Source organism: Narcine bancroftii, chromosome 5, assembly GCF_036971445.1.
Source record: "Narcine bancroftii isolate sNarBan1 chromosome 5, sNarBan1.hap1, whole genome shotgun sequence".
Taxonomy (NCBI): Eukaryota; Metazoa; Chordata; class Chondrichthyes; order Torpediniformes; family Narcinidae; genus Narcine; species Narcine bancroftii.
The window spans coordinates 252,677,694-252,697,445 of record NC_091473.1 but is presented as its reverse complement, the minus strand read 5'-3'; the positions used below and the strand labels follow the sequence as shown (position 1 = coordinate 252,697,445).

Genomic DNA, 19,752 nt, shown 5'->3' with positions numbered 1-19,752 from the left:
CAAGCTCACACCAAGACACAAGAGCAACTTGTCCGTGAACTACTCTTTGCAGATGATGCCGCTTTAGTTGCCCATTCAGAGCCAGCTCTTCAGCGCTTGACGTCCTGCTTTGCGGAAACTGCCAAAATGTTTGGCCTGGAAGTCAGCCTGAAGAAAACTGAGGTCCTCCATCAGCCAGCTCCCCACCATGACTACCAGCCCCCCCACATCTCCATCGGGCACACAAAACTCAAAACGGTCAACCAGTTTACCTATCTCGGCTGCACCATTTCATCAGATGCAAGGATCGACAATGAGATAGACAACAGACTCGCCAAGGCAAATAGCGCCTTTGGAAGACTACACAAAAGAGTCTGGAAAAACAACCAACTGAAAAACCTCACAAAGATAAGCGTATACAGAGCCGTTGTCATACCCACACTCCTGTTCGGCTCCGAATCATGGGTCCTCTACCGGCACCACCTACGGCTCCTAGAACGCTTCCACCAGCGTTGTCTCCGCTCCATCCTCAACATCCATTGGAGCGCTTACACCCCTAACGTCGAAGTACTCGAGATGGCAGAGGTCGACAGCATCGAGTCCACGCTTATGAAGATCCAGCTGCGCTGGATGGGTCACGTCTCCAGAATGGAGGACCATCGCCTTCCCAAGATCGTATTATATGGCGAGCTCTCCACTGGCCACCGTGACAGAGGTGCACCAAAGAAAAGGTACAAGGACTGCCTAAAGAAATCTCTTGGTGCCTGCCACATTGACCACCGCCAGTGGGCTGATAACGCCTCAAACCGTGCATCTTGGCGCCTCACAGTTTGGCGGGCAGCAGCCTCCTTTGAAGAAGACCGCAGAGCCCACCTCACTGACAAAAGGCAAAGGAGGAAAAACCCAACACCCAACCCCAACCAACCAATTTTCCCTTGCAACCGCTGCAATCGTGTCTGCCTGTCCCGCATCGGACTGGTCAGCCACAAACGAGCCTGCAGCTGACGTGGACTTTTTACCCCCTCCATAAATCTTCGTCCGCGAAGCCAAGCCAAAGACAAAGAAGATTTAGTATCTGATTTAATTCTTCCCAAAATGTATTTACTTTCGTACATGCCCAAGTTACATGTAATGTTGTTCCCATTTCCTTCTTACAGCGAAAAAATCTATCTGATAATGTTGGGTCCCATTCTTTTAATTTTTGAGGAGTGACATATAACCTGTGGAACCAGTTATACTGTAAAATGTGTAACCTTGTGTTTATTGTATTCTTCATAGTTCCAGAACATAACTTTTCCCATACTTCATTTTTTATCTTTATGTTGAAATCCTTTTCCCACTTCAGCTTAGGTTTATAGTTTATTTCATCATTTTCCTTCTCTTGCAGCTTAATGTACATGTTTGTTATAAATCTTTTAATTATTGTGTCTGTAATCAGCTGTAAAAGCTGCTTCCTTCAGGTAATCTCAAGCTGTTTCCCAATTTATCCTTTAAATAAGCCTTTAAATAAGCTTTCAATTGATGATATGCAAACATTGTACCATGAGTTATTCCATATTTTTACTTCAACTGTTCAAATGTTAATAAATTATTTCTCAAAAAACAATTTTCTATTCTTTTGATTCCTTTTCTCTCCCATTCTCTAAAGGAAAGGTTATCTGTTGTAAAAGGGATTAGCGGATTTTGCATCAATAATAATTTTGATATTTGGTGATTTGGTTTTTTCCTTTCTAAGTGGTTCTTCTTCCATATATTAAGTAAATGATGCAGTACTGGTGAGTTTTTATATTGCACCAGCTTTTCATTCCACTTATAAAGTATATGTTCCGGTACCTTTTCCCTTATTTTATCTAGTTCTATCTTCGTCCAGTCTGGTAAAAATCTGATAAATACCTTAATTCTGCCAAAGGTTCTATTGCTAAGGCGAACAATGAGGGGGATAGTGGACATCCATGTCTAGTTGACCTACTTAATTTAAAGTGACTCGATACATATCCATTTACTGCTACCTTCACCAATGGTCCATTATACAATGCTTTAATCCAATTTATATATTTTTCTGGTAGATTGAACTTCTGTAATACTTTAAATAAGTAATTCCACTCTACTCTGTCAAAGGCTTTTTCTGCATCTAAAGCAACAGCCACTGTTGGCTTCTTATTTCGTTGGACTGCATGAATTAGATTAATAAATTTATAGACATTGTCCGCTGTTCGTCTTTTCTTAATAAATCCAGTTTGATCTTGTTTTACTATTTTAGGTACACAGTTGACCAATCTGTTTGTTAATAATTTTGCTATTATCTTATAATCTGAGTTAAGTAGAGATATTGGTCTATATGATGCTGGTGTTAGTGGATCCTTCCCCGTCTTTGGTATTACTGTAATTATAGCTGTCTTACATGAATCTGGCAAGTTTTGTGTTTCTTCTCCCTGATTCATTACTTCCAGGAGAGGAGGAATTAATAACTCTTTAAATGTTTTATAAAATTCTATTGGAAATCCATCCTCTCCTGGTGTTTTGTTGTTCGGCAGCTTTTTTAATATATCCTGTACTTCCTCTATTTCAAATGGTTTTATTAGTTTGTTTTGTTCCTCTTCTTGCAATTTTGGCAGTTCAATTTTAGCTAAAAGTTCCTTTATTTTATCATCTTTCCCCTCGTTCTCAGTTTGATACAATTGTTCATAAAATTCCTTAAAATTTTCATTAATCTCTGATGGATTATATGTAATTTGTTTGTCCTTTTTCCTTGATGCCAGTATCGTTCTTTTAGCTTGTTCTGTTTTAAGTTGCCAGGCTAATATTTTATGTGTTTTTTCTCCCAGTTCGTAATAATTTGCTTTGTTTTCATTATGTTCTTCTCCACCTTGTACGTTTGTAATGTTTCGTATTTAATTTTTTTGTCCGCCAATTCTCTCCTTTTTGTTATATCATCCCTTTTTACTAATTCCTTTTCTGTACTTACTATCTCCCTTTCCAACTGTTCTATTTCCCATTTGTAATCCTTTTTCATCTTAGTTACATAACTTATTATCTGCCCTCTAATGAAGGCTTTCATTGCGTCCCATAATATAAATTTATCTTTCACTGATTCTGTGTTTATTTCAAAATATGTTTTAATTTGGCGTTCAATAAACTCCCTAAATTCCTGCCTTTTAAGTAGCATGGAGTTTAACCTCCACCTATATGTTCTTGATGGGATGTCCTCCAGTTCTATTGCTAATAACAGGGGTGAATGATCAGATAGCAATCTAGCTTTAGACTCAGTTTTCCTAACTCTCCATTGAATATGGGCTGACAACAAAAACCTATCAATCCTTGAGTAAGTTTTGTGCCTACTCGAATAATATGAAAATTCCTTCTCTCTTGGGTGTTGCCTCCTCCATATATCCATAAGTTTCATTTCCTGGATTGATTTAACCATAAATTTGGATACTTTATTCTTTTTACTTGTCTTTTGACCAGTTTTCTCCAACATTGGGTCCAAATTAAGGTTAAAATCCCCTCCTATCAATATATTTCCTTGTGTGTCTGCAATCTTCAAAAAAATATCCTGCATAAACTTTTAATTCTCGACCTGCACACGCGAGCGTTCCCCCCCCACCTCCCTCTCGGAGGGCGCAAGAGCCGGGAGGGAGCTCGTCGGGATTGGAGCGAGAGAATAACGGGAAGCGGAGAGCCGTGGAAAATAAAAAAAAAATAAAAAAAATAAAAATAAAAAATAACTTTTAATTCTCCTCATTAAGTGCATATATATTGAGCAAATTCAAAATTCTGAGTATATCTGGCACTTTATCATTACATACCTCCCTGCTGGATCTATTATTTCCTCCTCTATTTTGATTGGTACATTTTTGTTAACTAATATGGCTACACCTCTAGCATTTGAATTATAGGATGCTGCTGTTACTTGTCCTACCCAGTCTCTCTTTAATTTGTTATGTTCCGCTTCAGTTGGATATGTTTCCTGCACAAATGCTATATCTATTTTTTCCTTCTTCAATAAATTTAGTAGCCTCTTCCTTTTAATTTGGTTATGTATTCCATTAATGTTTATAGTCGTATAGTTCAACGTGGCCATCTTGTATCTTGCATGCACCTATTTTCCACCTCTTCGCCACCTCCATCCGCCTTTTCCCCAATTTCATCTCTTAGTTTTCTCTTATTACACTTAATGTACGACAACACATTTAAGACATAAAGTACCCACGCAGTTCCCACATCCACTAATACCATAACCCCAAAAGTTCCCCCCCATCTCTGAGTTGCCCCATACCCCTTGCCGGGCAACCACAACTCCCCTTTTCATTTGGGTAGCGATCTTGTTCGCAGCGTCAACTTATTTTGCAGTGACAGTTATTCCCCCTCCACCCTGCCCTCTCCAGAAAACACAAAGCACTCTCTCTCTTCTTTCCCCCCTTACTCCCTTCCTTTCCTTCTCTTTTCTCTCTTTAGTTCTATACATATATATTGTTTTTACATCTTCATATATATATACTTTATCGCCGTTCTTCATTCTTGTTACATCTCTTCATCTCTTCTCCTGTCCTGCAAACGTTCTACGAATTTTTGCGCTTTCTCTGGATTTGATAACAGTCGTTTTGCTCCCCGGGTATAAATATTTTAAGCACGGCTAGATGTCTTAATATGAATTTGTAACCCTTTTTCCATAAAGTTGATTTTGCTGTATTAAATTCCTTCCTCCTCTTTAAAAGTTCAAAACTTATGTCTGGGTTAAAAAAAATTTTTTTGACCCTTGTATTCCAATGGTTTATTATCTTCTCTAATTTTATTCCTTGCCCGTTCCAGTATATTTTCTCGTCGTATATCTCAAAAATTTTACTAAGATGGATCTTGGTTTTTGATGTGCCTGTGATTTCGGAGCTAATGCTCTGTTTGCCCCCTCTATTTCTTCCAGCATTTCTGTTGTTCCCAGGACATTTGGGATCCATCCTTTTATAAATTTCTTCATGTCTGTGCCTTCTTCATCCTCCTTCAGGCCCACTATTTTTATGTTATTTCACCTCCTATAATTTTCCAACATATCAATTTTCTGAGATAACAACTCTTGTGTCTCTCTTTAATTTTTTTGTCACTTTCTTCCAATTTTTCTCTTAAGTCATTCACTTCCATTTCTACAGCCGTTTCCCGATCTTCCACATTCTCTACTCTTTTCCCTATTTCTGTCATTACCAGTTCTAACCTTGGTCATCTTCTTCCTCTTCTTCTGTGTTTGTGTCTTCTTCTCTTCTTTGTGTCTGAGTCTCTTCTGTTTTTCCTGATGAGTTCTGGTCCTCCCCTCCTGGGCTGCTCATGTGTTGTACTTCCTGACGTTGATCTTCTCATCGGTCATTCTTCTGTCTGTCTCCCTAGTCTGTTTCATCGCTCCCTCTTCTGCTGGCTTCCTTGTCCTCCAGCTGAGCACCCTGGTGTCGGGCGTCCCTCAGTTGTTCGTTCTGTGACTGCCTGCTCCTTTGCTGAGCCCCCTCTCCTGCCGGTGTCCTCTTACTCCTTTGTTTGCGCTGTTGCGCACTTTTGTTTGGCTCCGAGAGCCATTTTTGTAGTGCACCGGCTGGTGGGTTGTGACTCCGCAGGGCAGGTACTGACCTCAAGGGTTGGGCATTCCTCGCCACCACAGCGTCCTGTTCCTTCGTGCAGGTAAGGCCTTCTGCTACCTTCTCTGGCGACTTTTCTACTTCCAGTTGCTTTTACTTTCTCCTTCTTGGGAGCAATCTTCTTTCTCTTCCCTGTATCTTTATCTTCTATTTCTTGTACTTTATTTCTGTTATGCTTTGCTTTTTCCTGACTTTTTTCCTATTTTCCTGGAGAGGGCTGGTTTTCCTGACTGACCACTACTCCATCACATGACTCCTCCCTAATTCAGCTGGTTGTTCTCTGATGTAGGTTCAGCAGGTTTTAACTTCAAACCCAGTGTAAACATTGTAAAGGTTTCTAAGGTGCCTCAGGCAGATGAAGTTATGTGATCCTATTTAAAAATTTGGACATGTAGATCTGAAAATTGTTTCCTATACTTTGAAGGAAAAAAAACTGTACTAATGAGATATTTAAATGTTATTTAATCTCTTAATTGGGATTGACGCGTTCCCAAATCTCATTTGGCGGAGCATCGTCTCAGTGGTGGATGAGACGGTGACGATCCTCAGTGTTTCTTTCAATGGCAAGAGGCCAACAATTTAAAGATATCAAGCTTGTTTCTGCCTGCTCTTGAACTAGTTTTTAAGAGATCGCTTCCTCCTTTCTCCTCAATCAATGCTGATAGTTTTTAAAAAATTTAGACCAACAGCACGGTAACAGGCCAATTCGGCCAGGAGCCTGTGCCACCCAATTTATACCTAATTGACCTGCAACCCCTGGTAAGTTTCGAATGGTGGGAGGAAACCGGAGATGTCCTCCCCCCTCCCCCCCACACCTGGGGAAAACCCGCACAGACACGGGGAGAATGAACAAACTCCTTACAGACAGTGTGGTATTTGAACCCCCGGTCCCGATCCCTGACTCTGTAACGGCTCACTGTGCTGCCCCATTATTAAGCACTACAAGCTAACGTTGGTTGTCAATTGTTTGTGCTCTAGGACGTTTTACTTGTAATTACACAGAAAGAGGGGCGGCATGGTTGGCGTGGCGGTTAGTACAGCTCTGTTACAGTGCCAGCGGCCTGGGTTCAAATCCCGCGCTGTCTTTAAGGAGATTGTGCGTTCTCCCTGTGTCTGCACAGGTTTCCTCTGGGGGCTCCCATCCTCTAAAATGCAGTAGGGTTGCAGGTAAATTGTTGTAATTGGCTTGTGGGCTGAAAGGGCCTGTTACTGTGCTGTATGTCTACGTATATAAATAAAGCTAAAAAACGCTGTTTGACCTGCTGAATTTTCCAGCGTTGTGTACTTCATTGTGTACTTTCATGTTTTATTCTAGAACCAGAGAACATTACAGCACAGAAACAGGCCCCTTCGGCCCTTCTAGTTGTGCTGAACCATTTTTCTGCCTAGTCCCAGTCCGTACCCCTCCCGTCCAAATTCCTCTTCAACGTTAAAATTGAGCCCGCATTCACCCCTTCAGCAGGCAGCTCATTCCACCAGTCTCTGTGTGAAGAAGTTCTCCCTTGAGCTCCCCCAAAGCTTTCCCATTTCACTCTGTCTCCATATCTCTTTTCCTTTTTTCCCTCTGTCTCCTTTCACGGACCTATAATCAATTCTCACCTCTCCTCTTATCATATCCAATTAACACCTTTTGACTGTTGGTCTGGACTCCCCCCCCCTCCCATTTGTACCCCTCTCCCCAGTCTTTATTCAGACCCCTGCCTGCTTTTTGCTTGTACCTTGAAGAAGGGCTCAAGCCTGAAACATTGGCAATAGATCTTTACCTCCTATTGATGCTGCAAGATCTGCTGAGTTCCTCCAGCATTTGTGTTTTTACTGCAAACACATTGTCTGCAAATTTTTGTGTTTCATTCCACAAGTTCGCACTTTCTGAGTGAAGAGGTTTCTCCTCATCTCAGTCCTAAATGGCTTCTCCCTTCTCCGTAGACTGTGACCCCATTGTTCTGGACTTTCACCAACATCAGGAACAGTCTTTCCGCACCTAACCTGACCACTGTTAGAATTTTATTTGTCTCACTGAGATCCCCACTCATTTTTCTATGTTCCAGTGAGTAAGGCAGGGTCTATCCAGTCTTTGTTCATTGCCTTGGGTGCTGGTCCCAGCACAGTTTTCTCAGTTGCCGGTCAACCGAGCCTCATCTTTGGATACTGTGAAGCTGGTGTGGTGAGATTGCAGGCACTGGGATCTGGAGAGAGACACAGCCTGCTGGAGGAACTCGGTGGGCCAAGTGGCATCCATGGGAGAGAAAGAACGGTAGATGTTTCAGGCCATAGCCCTTCACCAGGACTGTGACTGGTCTATGGATGGGAGGGGAATGGAGGGTTATGGACAGGGTGGAGTTATGTGGGACTAGAGGAGAGGACTTAGTTTAGTGCAGATTAGAAGTGCCAAGGTGGCCTGTTTCCATGCTCTAATTGTTATACAATGCATCAATACTCGGTTAAGGATTCCAGCCTGAAACGTTGACTGTTTATTAAAATCCCACAGTCGCTGAGTTCCTCCAGAAGATTGTGTGTAGATGCGGGTTCTGTCCTGCGTCGAGACCAGCAGCAGCTGATCAGTGAAAGAATGTTTAACAAATATACTTGAGAAAGGGAATAAATTGAAGAGAATTTAGTTGCCTTGTTACATATGTGAGAATTCTTTCCAACAAGACCTTCCCTGTGCTGCAATGAGATAGTAAGTGACATGACAAGAATGTAGTCAGATCAAATAAAGAAGTCAGGACATTTTGTTTTTCCCAGCTTGTCTGCAGACACAAGGGGACATTGTTGTTTTAACAAAACAAACAGGAATCACCATCTGTGTAAAACTCATGAAACTTGTAAGGTCTCACACAGACCCTTGCTTGAAGATATAAAAAAAAGGGATGAACACTGTATGCTTTGAGTGGGGCTTAGTGCAGAGAACGAGTTACTGAACTCTTTCCTTGTTCCCCTCACTCCTGCTAGTATTAACAAGGCTGAATAAAGGAAAGTACAATTGTTTCTGCTGTTTATTCTATTATAGTGAGGGCTGACTTCCACAGATCAGCTGTTTGCATTTCCTGTCCTAGTCTGCCTCCCACCCTCTTTACTACCCCATTCCCTAACCCACTGCCCCCACTACTTGCAAAGGAAGTGCCTCCTCTTTGTCCCATTCTGTCCCCCACCCTCCCTGTTCCTCAGCCCCTCTTGTTTCCCCTCTTCCCTCCACCGCTATGGCTTTTTCTCCCTCTTGCCCACTCTTGTGGGCCGGTTCCACGCAGTAGTGGCAGGGGGTAGACGTTAATCTGAACCGTGGGCATGGTGGGGTAAATATCAGTCACCACAGAGGTGGGTCTCTCCGTGGATTCCCATCTGTGGCATTAACACTTGTTAAGCGGTTCCTGTGGCCTTGTGTAACAGGATGTGTTGTGGATTAATTCTCAGACAGGAAAGGGCATCTGTGTCGGAGAGGTGTCCAAACTGAGTGGCCTTCCCAATAACGAGAGGCAGAGATACCAAGAAATGCGTTCTGCTGTCATTCTCGCAAAAAGAGACAAACTATTGAAGGTACAGATTACTTTCCGTTACAGTACATTCAGTAGTGAAAAAGCAATTATTTGTGTATGTGAAAACATTTGGAACTGTAGAACTTATTTCCAAGAAAAACATTCAGTCAGGCTGGATAAATTCAACATTAAATTTTATAATTTTAAGTGATCTGCCCTGTTCTGGTCCCACTGTTTCTGTGTGGCCTCTCCCTGATCCCACTCCACCATTTCTGTCTGACTGATCTGGTTCCATTGTTGCTGTCTGCCTGATCTGGTTCCACTGTTTCCATCTGCTCTCTTCCTGATCCGGTTCCACTGTTTCCATCTGCCCCTCTTCCTGATCCGGTTCCACTGTTTCAGTCTGCCCCCCTGCACAATCTGGTTCCACCGTTTCCGTCTGCCCCCCTGCCCGATCTGGTTCCACATTTTACACGAGCCAACTCCCCTTAGCGAAGGGTTCTGACCATTTCTCTCCATAGATGTTGCCTGACACGCTGAGTTTTCCCCTCAAGAACATAAACAGGAGTCGGCCATTCAGCTTGTCAAGCCTGCTCTGCCATTCAATAAGATCACGGCTGATCTGGCCGGGGATTCCGCTCCACCCACCTGCCTGTTGCCCACAACTGTGCAAAAATCGAACTGTGTCTTAGATACATTTAGTGAGGCAGCCTCCTCTGCTTTCTTGGGCAGAGAATACCACAGATTACAGCCTCTGGGAGAAGCAGTTCCTCCTTGCCTCTGCCCTAATTCTCCCTGAACCTTGTTCTAGTCTCACCTGCCTGTGGAATTAACTTTCCTGCCACTATTTCCTCATTTTCTATGCTTCTGCAAGATCCCCTTTTGTTACTCTGAGACTAGTCCCAAGCTTCTCGATCTCCTCTGCACCACCTCCAAAGTAAATTGTATGTGGTTGTAAAGGACGACTCTGTAATGGACAACCCCAGAATTTCCACCTAAAATGTTGGCTTTGAGCAATACCCTTTGCATAAGAACCCCCCCCCACCCCCGGTCTGTATGTTGTCACCGAGCCCACCACTAAAAACGTACTGGAACTGTAGGTCAGTTGGGTGTAATTGGGCGGCACGGGCTCATGGGCCGAAAGGGCGTGTATGTCTCTGGAACTGGAAAGGCTGCTGCAGTGATGGAAGTGGTTTCAAATCATCCTTCTTGAGGATGGGGAGTAAACTCTGGCACTGGCGGGCGCCCAGAGTTCTTCAACAGAATAAATCTTTTCACTGTTGAAATGTGCTCTAGGCAAATGTGAATGCTCAGTCCTGCTTTTGCCAATGAATGTTCTCTTTTCTCCCCCCCACTACTCCTGGTTTACTCTTCCCATCGAGGGACGTATGACCAGCTGAAACTTGTCATTAGCGCCCTGGCTGAACATAGAACACTACAGCATAGTACAGGCCCTTCGGCCCTCAATGTTGCACTGACCTCCAAAAAAATTTAAACCCTCTCTACCCCGTAACCCCCTCTCTCTGCGTACAAGAGTTTCTTAAATGCCCCTAATGTTCCAGCCTCCACCAAGTGGATTCCAAGCCCCCACAACTCTGTGTGTATATATTTAAAAAAAAACTTTCCCTTGATGTCTTCCCCGAACTTTCCTCCCTTCACTTTGTGCGGATGTCCTCTGGTGTTTCTTGCCTTGGGAAACAGGCACTGGCCGTCCACCCTGACTATGCCTCTCAGAATCTTGTAGACCAACTAATGAAACGCAACATCCCACAGGCCTCGTTAACTGTCTTATCAACCTGTGCGGCGAACTTGAGGGATGTATGGATTTGGACCCCAAGGACTCTCTGTTCCTCCACACTGTTAAGTAACCGACCATTAACCTTGTACTCCGCCTTCTGGTTAGTCCTTCCAAAATGCATTTCCTCATACTTATCCAGATTGAACTGCATCTGCCACTTTCCTGCCCAATTTGGGGACCTTTGGGCTTGTAAAATAACCTACAACCTTCAACACTATCTACTGCTCCTCCAACCTCTGTATCATCCACATCCTTCTGCTTCTTCATCTAGGTAATTTATGAAAATAACAAAAGGTAGGGGTCCCTGACCAGATCGCCGCGAACTCCACTAGTCACCCAACTTCAGGCAGAATACTTTCCGTCCACTGCTAGCTACTCTCTGCTTTCCACTGGCAAACCAATTCTGAATCCATACACCCGAGGTTACGTGGAGACCACGTTTTGTGATTTGGGGATGGGAAGTTGGCAAGTGCCAGGGGCTTTGTGGGTTGCTTGGGGAGTTGTAATCACTGACGGTTTTTCCCATTGTAGACTTATGGAACGGACTGCGAGATCTTTGCCATTGTAGCAAAGCAACTGATAGCGCAGGATTCAAGCATCGAGAAGCGGGTGGAGTTGGCAGTGAAGAAGAGTCTGCGCCTGATCGGTGAGCGGCATCTTGGAGAATTGAAGCAAACCATTGCGAAGTGGAACACTGCTCCGCAGTGAAGAAATTCATCTGAATTTTGTTGCGGTCTGGTGCCCAGAAAACACGGCTTGGCTTCTTCGGACTTGCCTCTTCCTGAAAACCCCCCTTGGCACTTTTATCTGTCCAAGTTTTTCTTTCTTTCTTTTTTCTGCTTCTGCTATTTGATAGGTGTTCTCCCTCACCCACCTCCCCCATGTTGACTGAATGTTCCACTGTTCCATTGATGGAATGTTCCATGGTGGAACCCTGAACCTGCCCACAGTCGTGGGAGAGTGGTGGATGTGAATAACAGGAGGGGGCTCTTGGAATGCCTTTCCTGAAGCCTTGTGGGCAAAGGTAACTCTCTCTCTCTCTGTGCGCCAAACTTGGGAGGTGCCTGCCCCACAAAGCTTGACAGGCAGACTCATGGAAAGGGCTTGAGGTAGGCACTCGGAGGTACAGTAAAACCCCTGTTATCCAGAATTCAAGCAACCGGCAAATAAATAAGTTTAAAAAAAATGCATGTTTAAAAATGGCTTGCCTTGCCATTACTTCACCAATCACACAACCTCAAGCAACAGGAAAATTCACCTGTCCGGCATCGACCAATTCCCATAGTTGCCGGATACCAGGAGTTTTTACTGTGTTTTGTGGATTTTAAACTGCAGTTACTTGAGGCTGTTGGAGGCTCATTTTTGCCGTGGTGGATGATGTCTGCAGACAAGAATTGGGCATGGGAATTGGTAGAATAAATGCTGCAAACATGACACGCCCAACAGTCTCTGCAGAGAGAAGCAGTTATAATTTCAGGGCAATGACCCTTGGCAGAAGGGTAGAGAATTGAGGGAGGAGGGGAGAAGGCCTTTGGTAGGTGGGGAGGGAAGGTGAGAGGACATTAGCAGTGGGTGGGGGTGGAGGTGAAAGGATTTGCACTTTTCTATTTTATTGCTGTCATTGTTATTGAATGAAGATCTACCGGGACCCATGCCTGAAAAGGGCGCACAAAATCAGTGAATTGGTGTGGACTCGAAAGGCCAACATGGCCTGTTTCTGCTCCATTTGTGGTTATATGGTTATGGTTATATCTTGCATATTTTCTGCTGTAATTTTATTGTAATGGGTGAAGGAAGCCCAGGAGACTGGAGACACTGAAACCGGAGTGATAGGCAATCTGCTGCAGGATCTCAGTGTGTCGAGCAGCCACAGTGGGAGAGAGAGCTAATGACCGTGAAACTCTTTGTGACGCACTACAGTTACGAATATAACATATAATAAATACCCAAATCCAGAAACAAAATATAAATAATCCCATATAAAATTGGAATTTGAATCCTGCCCTGTCTGTAAGGCGTTCTCCCCATGTCTGCGTGGGTTTCCCCTGGGGGCTCCGATTTCCTCCCACCGTTCAAGACGCACTGGGAGTTGTAGGTTAATCGGGTGTAATTGGGCGGCATGGGCTAGTGGGACAGAAGGGCCTGTTCCCGTGCTTTGTGTGGAAATTTTTAAAAATCCTACAAAAATTACTTTAAATGTTCACAAAGCCTGCTTGGATTCACAGTCCCAGTTAAAACCATTCTTGAAGCTGCAGCCAGCTAAAGTCTTAAAATAGTTGATGCCCAGAAACTCTTTGTACTTGCGGACCATTTCCCTCGAACCTCTGTTTAACAAAAGCCTTAATGGAAATCGTGTTGTCTTGGAACTCAAACACGGTGTGTGTATTTGTCAACTTTCTCCTGAGCTCTCTCCAGAGCAGAGTCAGATGGTGACACTCATTATCTCTGGTGACAAAACTCTCGTATAGGATGGAGAATCCAAACTTAAAGGCACTTGGTGCCGAATCTTGACTCTTTGTAGTGATTCTGTACCCAGTCGCCTTGTCATCTGAAAACCTCAACCATATGAATTGATTCACCACCCATCAAATAGTGGTCAGAAATGTGTCCAGTCGATTTGTTCTGTCCTCCCCCTCCGTCTCTCTGTCCCTCTCCCTCACTCTCACACACACTCAATACGACTTGCCCATTCCTGGCCTTGCCACTGCAAGGCTACGTTTCACAGGATCATTATTGATTCTGTATAAGATGGTGTGAATGAACTCGCTTGTACCTTTGATGCATTGATGGCAATGAGGATCATTTCTAAAGTAAGATACATCTACACCTTGCAGAGGGAGATGCATCTACCTCAAAAATTCACTCTCCGTCCAGGTGTGCTTCTCTGGATGGCCGCTACCTTCAATTACACAATGGGGGTCAAACACTAAAGAACTGCCTGAGGTTGCTAAACCCTTCAATTTTTGTAATTAAGTTGACCCCAGCATCGTTGAGGGAACCATACCATCCCTGGCCGTATGGAAGCCCTCCAGTTTTCTAATTAGCGTGATTGAGATACCAATTTGGGTAATCCATGACCTCCTGGGCCCCTGAATAAAATAAACACACTGGAATGCTGGAGGAACTCAGCCGGTCTTTTCAGAATCTATAGGAGACAAAGATGTGTTGCTGAGATTTCGGGCCTGAGCCCTTCTTCAAGAAAGCCATTCGTGTGTGTTGTTTGGCACATCCACCTCGCAGTTAAATAAAATTAGAGGAAGCCTGTCTCCCTGCTTAACCCCTCTTTAATCCTGTTGCTGTCAACAACTGAACAAATCTGTGTAGCGATCAACAGCTATCCGAATAAACAAACACAGCTGATTAAGAGCTTTTTATCAATGACTGCATGTCCCACTGGCCTTTGCAAGATCTATAAAGATGGTCACAAAATCCCTTTGTGACACGTGCAATGAGATTTTTCACATTAGTGAAGTTTTCATTACAGCCTCTCTCCCTTTGGGGCCTATGATTCAACTGTGTCTGTCCCTCGTCTTTCACCTCTCCCTGGTTCATCCATCCCTGTCTAATATCCTCATTCGCTGCTCTCTCCCCTCTGTACTCTCACTGCTGACGAAGGGTTCCAGCTCGAAACCGACCATTCTTTTTCTCCCACTGATGCTGCTCGACCCCCTGGTTCCTCCAGCATATTGCATGTTGTTATGGGTTGTAAGCTGAGTTTATTCAAGACAAATGTATCAAATGTTCTGAGGGCAACGTGGCTCCGTAATTTACAACAGGCGTCCTCTCCATGGGAGTGGACGGAGTGAATATGGAGATGAGAGTGATTGCAGCAGGGGAATGATTAAACAGGGCGCAGTTTAAAACTCCTAGTATCTGGAATTCAAACAACTGGCAATTTCGAGTAACCAACAAAAAAAAATTGAGATAAAATAATTTAAAAAAAAAAGTGAGAATAAAATAATAGGTTAAAAAAAACCCCAAGTTTAAAATTGTAAAAGTAAACATTCTCTGAAGTAACATGTAAACTTTGAAGATGGAGCAAATATTCACCCTTGGTCGGGCTTTGCTCATAGCAGCTGTTTGAATAAAGTTGTGTGAAACAGCAATGGCGTCACCCAGGATGAAGAGCTGGTTGATGCTGTTTGCCATTGGGGTAACTCTGTAAGTGTCTCCTTATCCCCACTTAGTAAGAATTGCCCAGTCAGATGATTTATCTCTAAACTTGGGTGCGGGGAGGGGATTAATTATCTATAATGTTATTCTTTGTCTTTCGGTGGCTCCGTGGAGGGGAGGAACCTGCAGATGCAGCGACGATTAAATGTTTTTAAATGCGTCTAAGAATAAAGTGAAATGCTTTAAGGTTTATATATTCATGCAAGGGAAGTTTGTTCAGTGTATTCTTAATGCAGGCGTATTAGGCTTTGTCAGAGCCAGTTTCAAGCAACCAGAAAATACAGTTATCTGGCACCTAACAATTTCCATAGGTGCTGAATATCAGAGGTTTTATCGTAGTTCTTTGGGCTGGTGATGGAACATCAAAGGTGGTTTCGAAATGTTGCTGTTAGGTTGCTGTGTATTTACATTCTCTGTCCATTCCATCAATAGATTTTTTTCCCCAAAAGTGCCATTATTATTACAAATGAATAAAAATGTTTTTGAGATATCTAGCTTTTTAATTGATGAACTGTATTTGGAATTTTTTTGTGTGTCTATTGTTCTGGCCCACCCAGTTCTAGAGCATTTGGATGCCAAGGACACCTGTTAGGTCAATGTTCAGGAACTACAGCTATACAGAATTCTGGGAAGGGGTCAACAAAAAGTTTGTGCTTCAGTAGGTTAAGCTGCCCACAGCTGCAGAGCGTAGCATGACTAGAAGGGGATGGGAGAACGAAGCAAGAGAGTGTAGAAGGAATCTTAAGAAAGAAATTAGAAAGGCCAAAAAAAGGCACGAAGAGGCTTTGGCAGACAGAGTAAAAATAAATCCAAAGGGTTTCTATAAGTACATTAAAAGTAAAAGATTAGTGAGGGATAAAATTGGACCCCTTGTAGATAGCGAGGGTAGGCTGAGTGAGAAGTCAGAGGAGATGGGGGAAATTTTGAATGATTTCTTTTCCTCGGTATTCACTAGGGAAAAAAATATTAACATAACATAACATAACAATTACAGCACGGAAACAGGCCATTAGGCCCTTCTACTCCGCACCGAACCAAACACCCCTCTCTAGTCCCACCTCCCTGCACAATGCCCATAACCCTCCATCTTCTTCTCATCCATATACCTGTCCAACCTTTTCTTAAATAATACTATTGACTCCGCCGCCACTATTTCTCCTGGAAGCTCATTCCACACGGCTACCACTCTCTGAGTAAAGAAGTTCCCCTTCATGTTACCTCTAAACCTCTGCCCCTTATATTGAACCAGTTGAAGTAAAGAAAAATAGTGGGGTGGTCATGAAGCATATAAGGATAACCGAGGAGGTAGTGATGGCTGTGTTGAAAAAGATAAAGGTGGATAAATCTCCGGGACTGGACAAAATATTCCCAAGGACACTCAGGGAGGCTTGTGGACAGATAGTGGGGCCATTAACAGAGATATTTAGGATGTCACTGGCCACAGGGCGAGTGCCAAAGGATTGGAGGGTGGCTCATGTGGTTCCGCTGTTTAAGAAAGGGTCCAAATGTAAACCTGGGAATTATAGGCCCGTGAGTCTGACGTCTGTGGTGGGTAAGTTGATGGAAAGTGTTCTGCGGGATGGTATTTACAAATATTTGGAGGTACAGGGATTGAAAGGGAGTAATCAGCATGGTTTTGTCAGGGGTAGATCATGCTTGACAAACCTGATTGAGTTTTTCGAGGGGGTTACAAAAAAGGTTGATGAAGGGAAAGCTGTGGATGTTGTCTATTTAGACTTTAGTAAAGCTTTTGACAAAGTTCCCCACAGGAACCTAATGGAGGCATTAGGTATAAATGAGGAGGTAGTGCAATGGATTCAGCAATGGTTGGATGGGAGGTGTCAGAGAGTAGTGGTAGAAAATTGTTTGTCCAATTGGAGGCCGGTGACTAGTGGAGTTCCTCAGGGTTCGGTCCTGGGTCCACTATTGTTTGTTATATATATTAACGATCTGGAAGTAGGGGTGGAGAATTGGATAAGCAAGTTTGCGGATGATACAAAGATTGGTGGTGTTGTGGACAGTGAGGAAGATTACCGTAGATTAAAAGGTGATTTAGGAAGGCTGGAGGTGTGGGCTGAGAAATGGCTGATGGAATTTAATACAGATAAGTGTGAGGTGTTACATTTTGGAAAGGCCAATCTAAATAGGTCATATGCATTAAATGGTTGGCTATTGAGATGTGCAGAGCCACAAAGGGATTTAGAAGTTGTGGTAAATAGTACCCTCAAGGCTGATACTCAGGTAGATGGTGTGGTGAAGAAGGCATTTGGAATGTTGGCCTTCATAAATCGGAGTATTGAAGAGTAGGGAGGTTATGATGAAATTGTACAAGGCATTGGTGAGGCCAAATTTGGAGTACTGTGTACAGTTTTGGTCACCAAATTATAGGAAAGATAGAAACAAAATAGAGAGAGTGCAGAGAAGTTCACGAGAATGTTGACAGGATTTCAAGGTTTGAGTTACAGGGAAAGGTTGTGCAGACTAGGGCTTTTTTCTCTGGAGCGTAGAAAATTGAGGGGGGACTTGATAGAGGTGTTTAAGAATTTTTTTGTGTGTCAGACAGTAAATGTGGATAGGCTTTTTCAATTAAGAGTGGGGGAGATTCAAACTAGAGGACATGGTTTAAGATTGAAGGGGGAAAATTATAAGGGGAACATGAGGGGAAATTTCTTTACGCAGAGGGTGGTGGGGATGTGGAATGAGCTTCCGGCAGACGTGGTCGAGGCGGGATCATTGGTTACATTTAAGGAAAGACTGGATCGTTACATGGAGAGGAGAGGACTGGAGGGGTATGGACCGGGTGCTGGTCAGTGGGGACTAGGATGGTGGGGATTTGTTACGGCATGGACTAGTCGGGCCAAACTGGCCTGTTCTGTGCTGTAAGTGGTTATATGGCCGATCAGAAAGCTGCTGGATTGTAAATCACAGAAACTGAAGGAGAGAAGTAGCAAAACCATTAGACTGCCAAAGGGGGGAAAAACATCTAAAACTACATTCAAAACTGCAAGTAGACACCCACCTAAATGACTGTATAAACTAAGCAAGAATACTTTGAGTATTTGTCCATATAACCTGAGTGAGGTTCCATGCAGGGAACTTGTTACATTGTTTACTCTTTCTTTGTACTCCTCTCTCCTGCTGGCGTAAGATGATAAAGAAGTTTTATTACAGCACGGGTCGACTTTAACAAGCTCTCTGCCTTCAATGTCATGGTCCCAGCGAACGTTCCCAAACTTGATGATCTAGCCCTCTATAACCTGATCCTTGACTTCCCATTGAGCAGACCGCAAGCAGGGAAGATCCTCCGCCATCGCACTCGACACCAGTGCTCCTCAAGGATGAGTGCTCAGTCCCCCACTATACTCTCACTGCACCCACCTCAAAATCCCATTCTAACTCCATCTTCAAACTTGCCGTCAACAGCACAGTGGCGGGTCGGGTACTGCATGACACACAGGAGAGAGATTGAAAGTCTCTGGTGTCAGGATAAAAACCTTTCTCTCAATGTCACTAAGATGAGGAATGTGCAGAGATCTCATCCCTGGTCACGTAAATGGCACTGAAGTGGAAAGGTGGATACCTTCTGAGGAACCTGACTTTGAGAGAACACATTAAACGCTGGTTATCCTATTGGTGGTGCATGACCTGCTGAGATTCTCCAGCATGTTTGTGTGTGACACTTGACCCCACTCTCAAAGAAGACTAAGGAAGTTTGGCATCTCCCCCTGTCCCTCAGCAACTTCTACAGGCTCACCAACGAGATCAGACTCGCTGGATGCATCACAGCGTGGGGACAGGCTCGAATGCAGGTGGTAAATGCAGCTCAGGGCATCACCCTCCACGGACTTGTCTACATCTCCCGCTGCCTGGGAAAGGGCAGCGGGAGATGCTAATCATTTTAAATAAATTACCCTACCCTTACTGGATGAGAGCACTGCAGAGAGGTTCAGTTGTTGAATACCAGAAAAAGGGGGTGAGAGGAAAGCAAGGTCTGAAAGGGTGAACAAATACAGGAGACGAGGAGGCAACAGTGCAGTGGACGGTGCTGGAGGCACTCAGCAGGTCTGCAGCATCCAAGGAAGGTAGAAATCTATTTGTCATCCGATTGTATGTTCCGATTGTGGATACAGCTCTCTCTCTTCCTCTCTTTCTCTCTCTCTCTCTCCCTTTCTCCCTACTGCTCTCGCGTAACTCCAGGTGGACACTGAACCAGATCAGGGTGGTATAGGAAGATTCAATGTTCCTGTCATTGGAATCTCAGTTCATCAGACATAGTTAGACATAACCTGGACCAGCCTTCACATCCGACAAAGCAGTGTTCTCCAGTTCACCAGGTAGAACGGTTCAAAACACAAACAATAGACACATATAGAAAATGATACATATCCACACTTAAGGTTAAGATATTAAAATAAATATTCTTAATAATAGAATCACAGAGAGTTTGTTCACCGGTCCCACTGCCCGTGCGGAGAAGCTGTTCCTCAGCCTGGTGGTTCTGGCTCTGATGCTCCTGTATCTCTTCCCCGACAGGTGCAGCTAGTGGAAGGGGTCCTCAACGATTTTGCGATCCCACTTCAGATGATCCCAGGAGATCACGTCGTGGGGGTGGGGGGGGGGGAGGGAGACCCCCGAGATCCTCTCTGCCGCTCTTGTGGTCCTGTGGGTTGACCTAGATCTGAAGCTCTATAGTACCACCCTGTGATGCAGCCGG

The 19,752-nt window shown here is 43.9% G+C and overlaps 1 protein-coding gene across 2 annotated transcripts in view; it reads left to right on the top strand.

Moving 5' to 3' along the window:
* LOC138765210 (uncharacterized) overlaps nucleotides 1-15,526 on the top strand; it is a 36,372-nt gene extending 20,846 nt beyond the window's left edge. For both annotated transcript variants that reach the window (XM_069942154.1, XM_069942153.1), the window contains exons 5-6: nucleotides 9,006-9,128; nucleotides 11,397-15,526. In XM_069942154.1, the coding sequence (XP_069798255.1) occupies nucleotides 9,006-9,128; nucleotides 11,397-11,573 (300 nt within the window). In that variant the 3' untranslated portion in view covers nucleotides 11,574-15,526. The remainder of the gene's footprint in view (nucleotides 1-9,005; nucleotides 9,129-11,396) is intronic.
* Nucleotides 15,527-19,752: the final 4,226 nt, after the last annotated feature.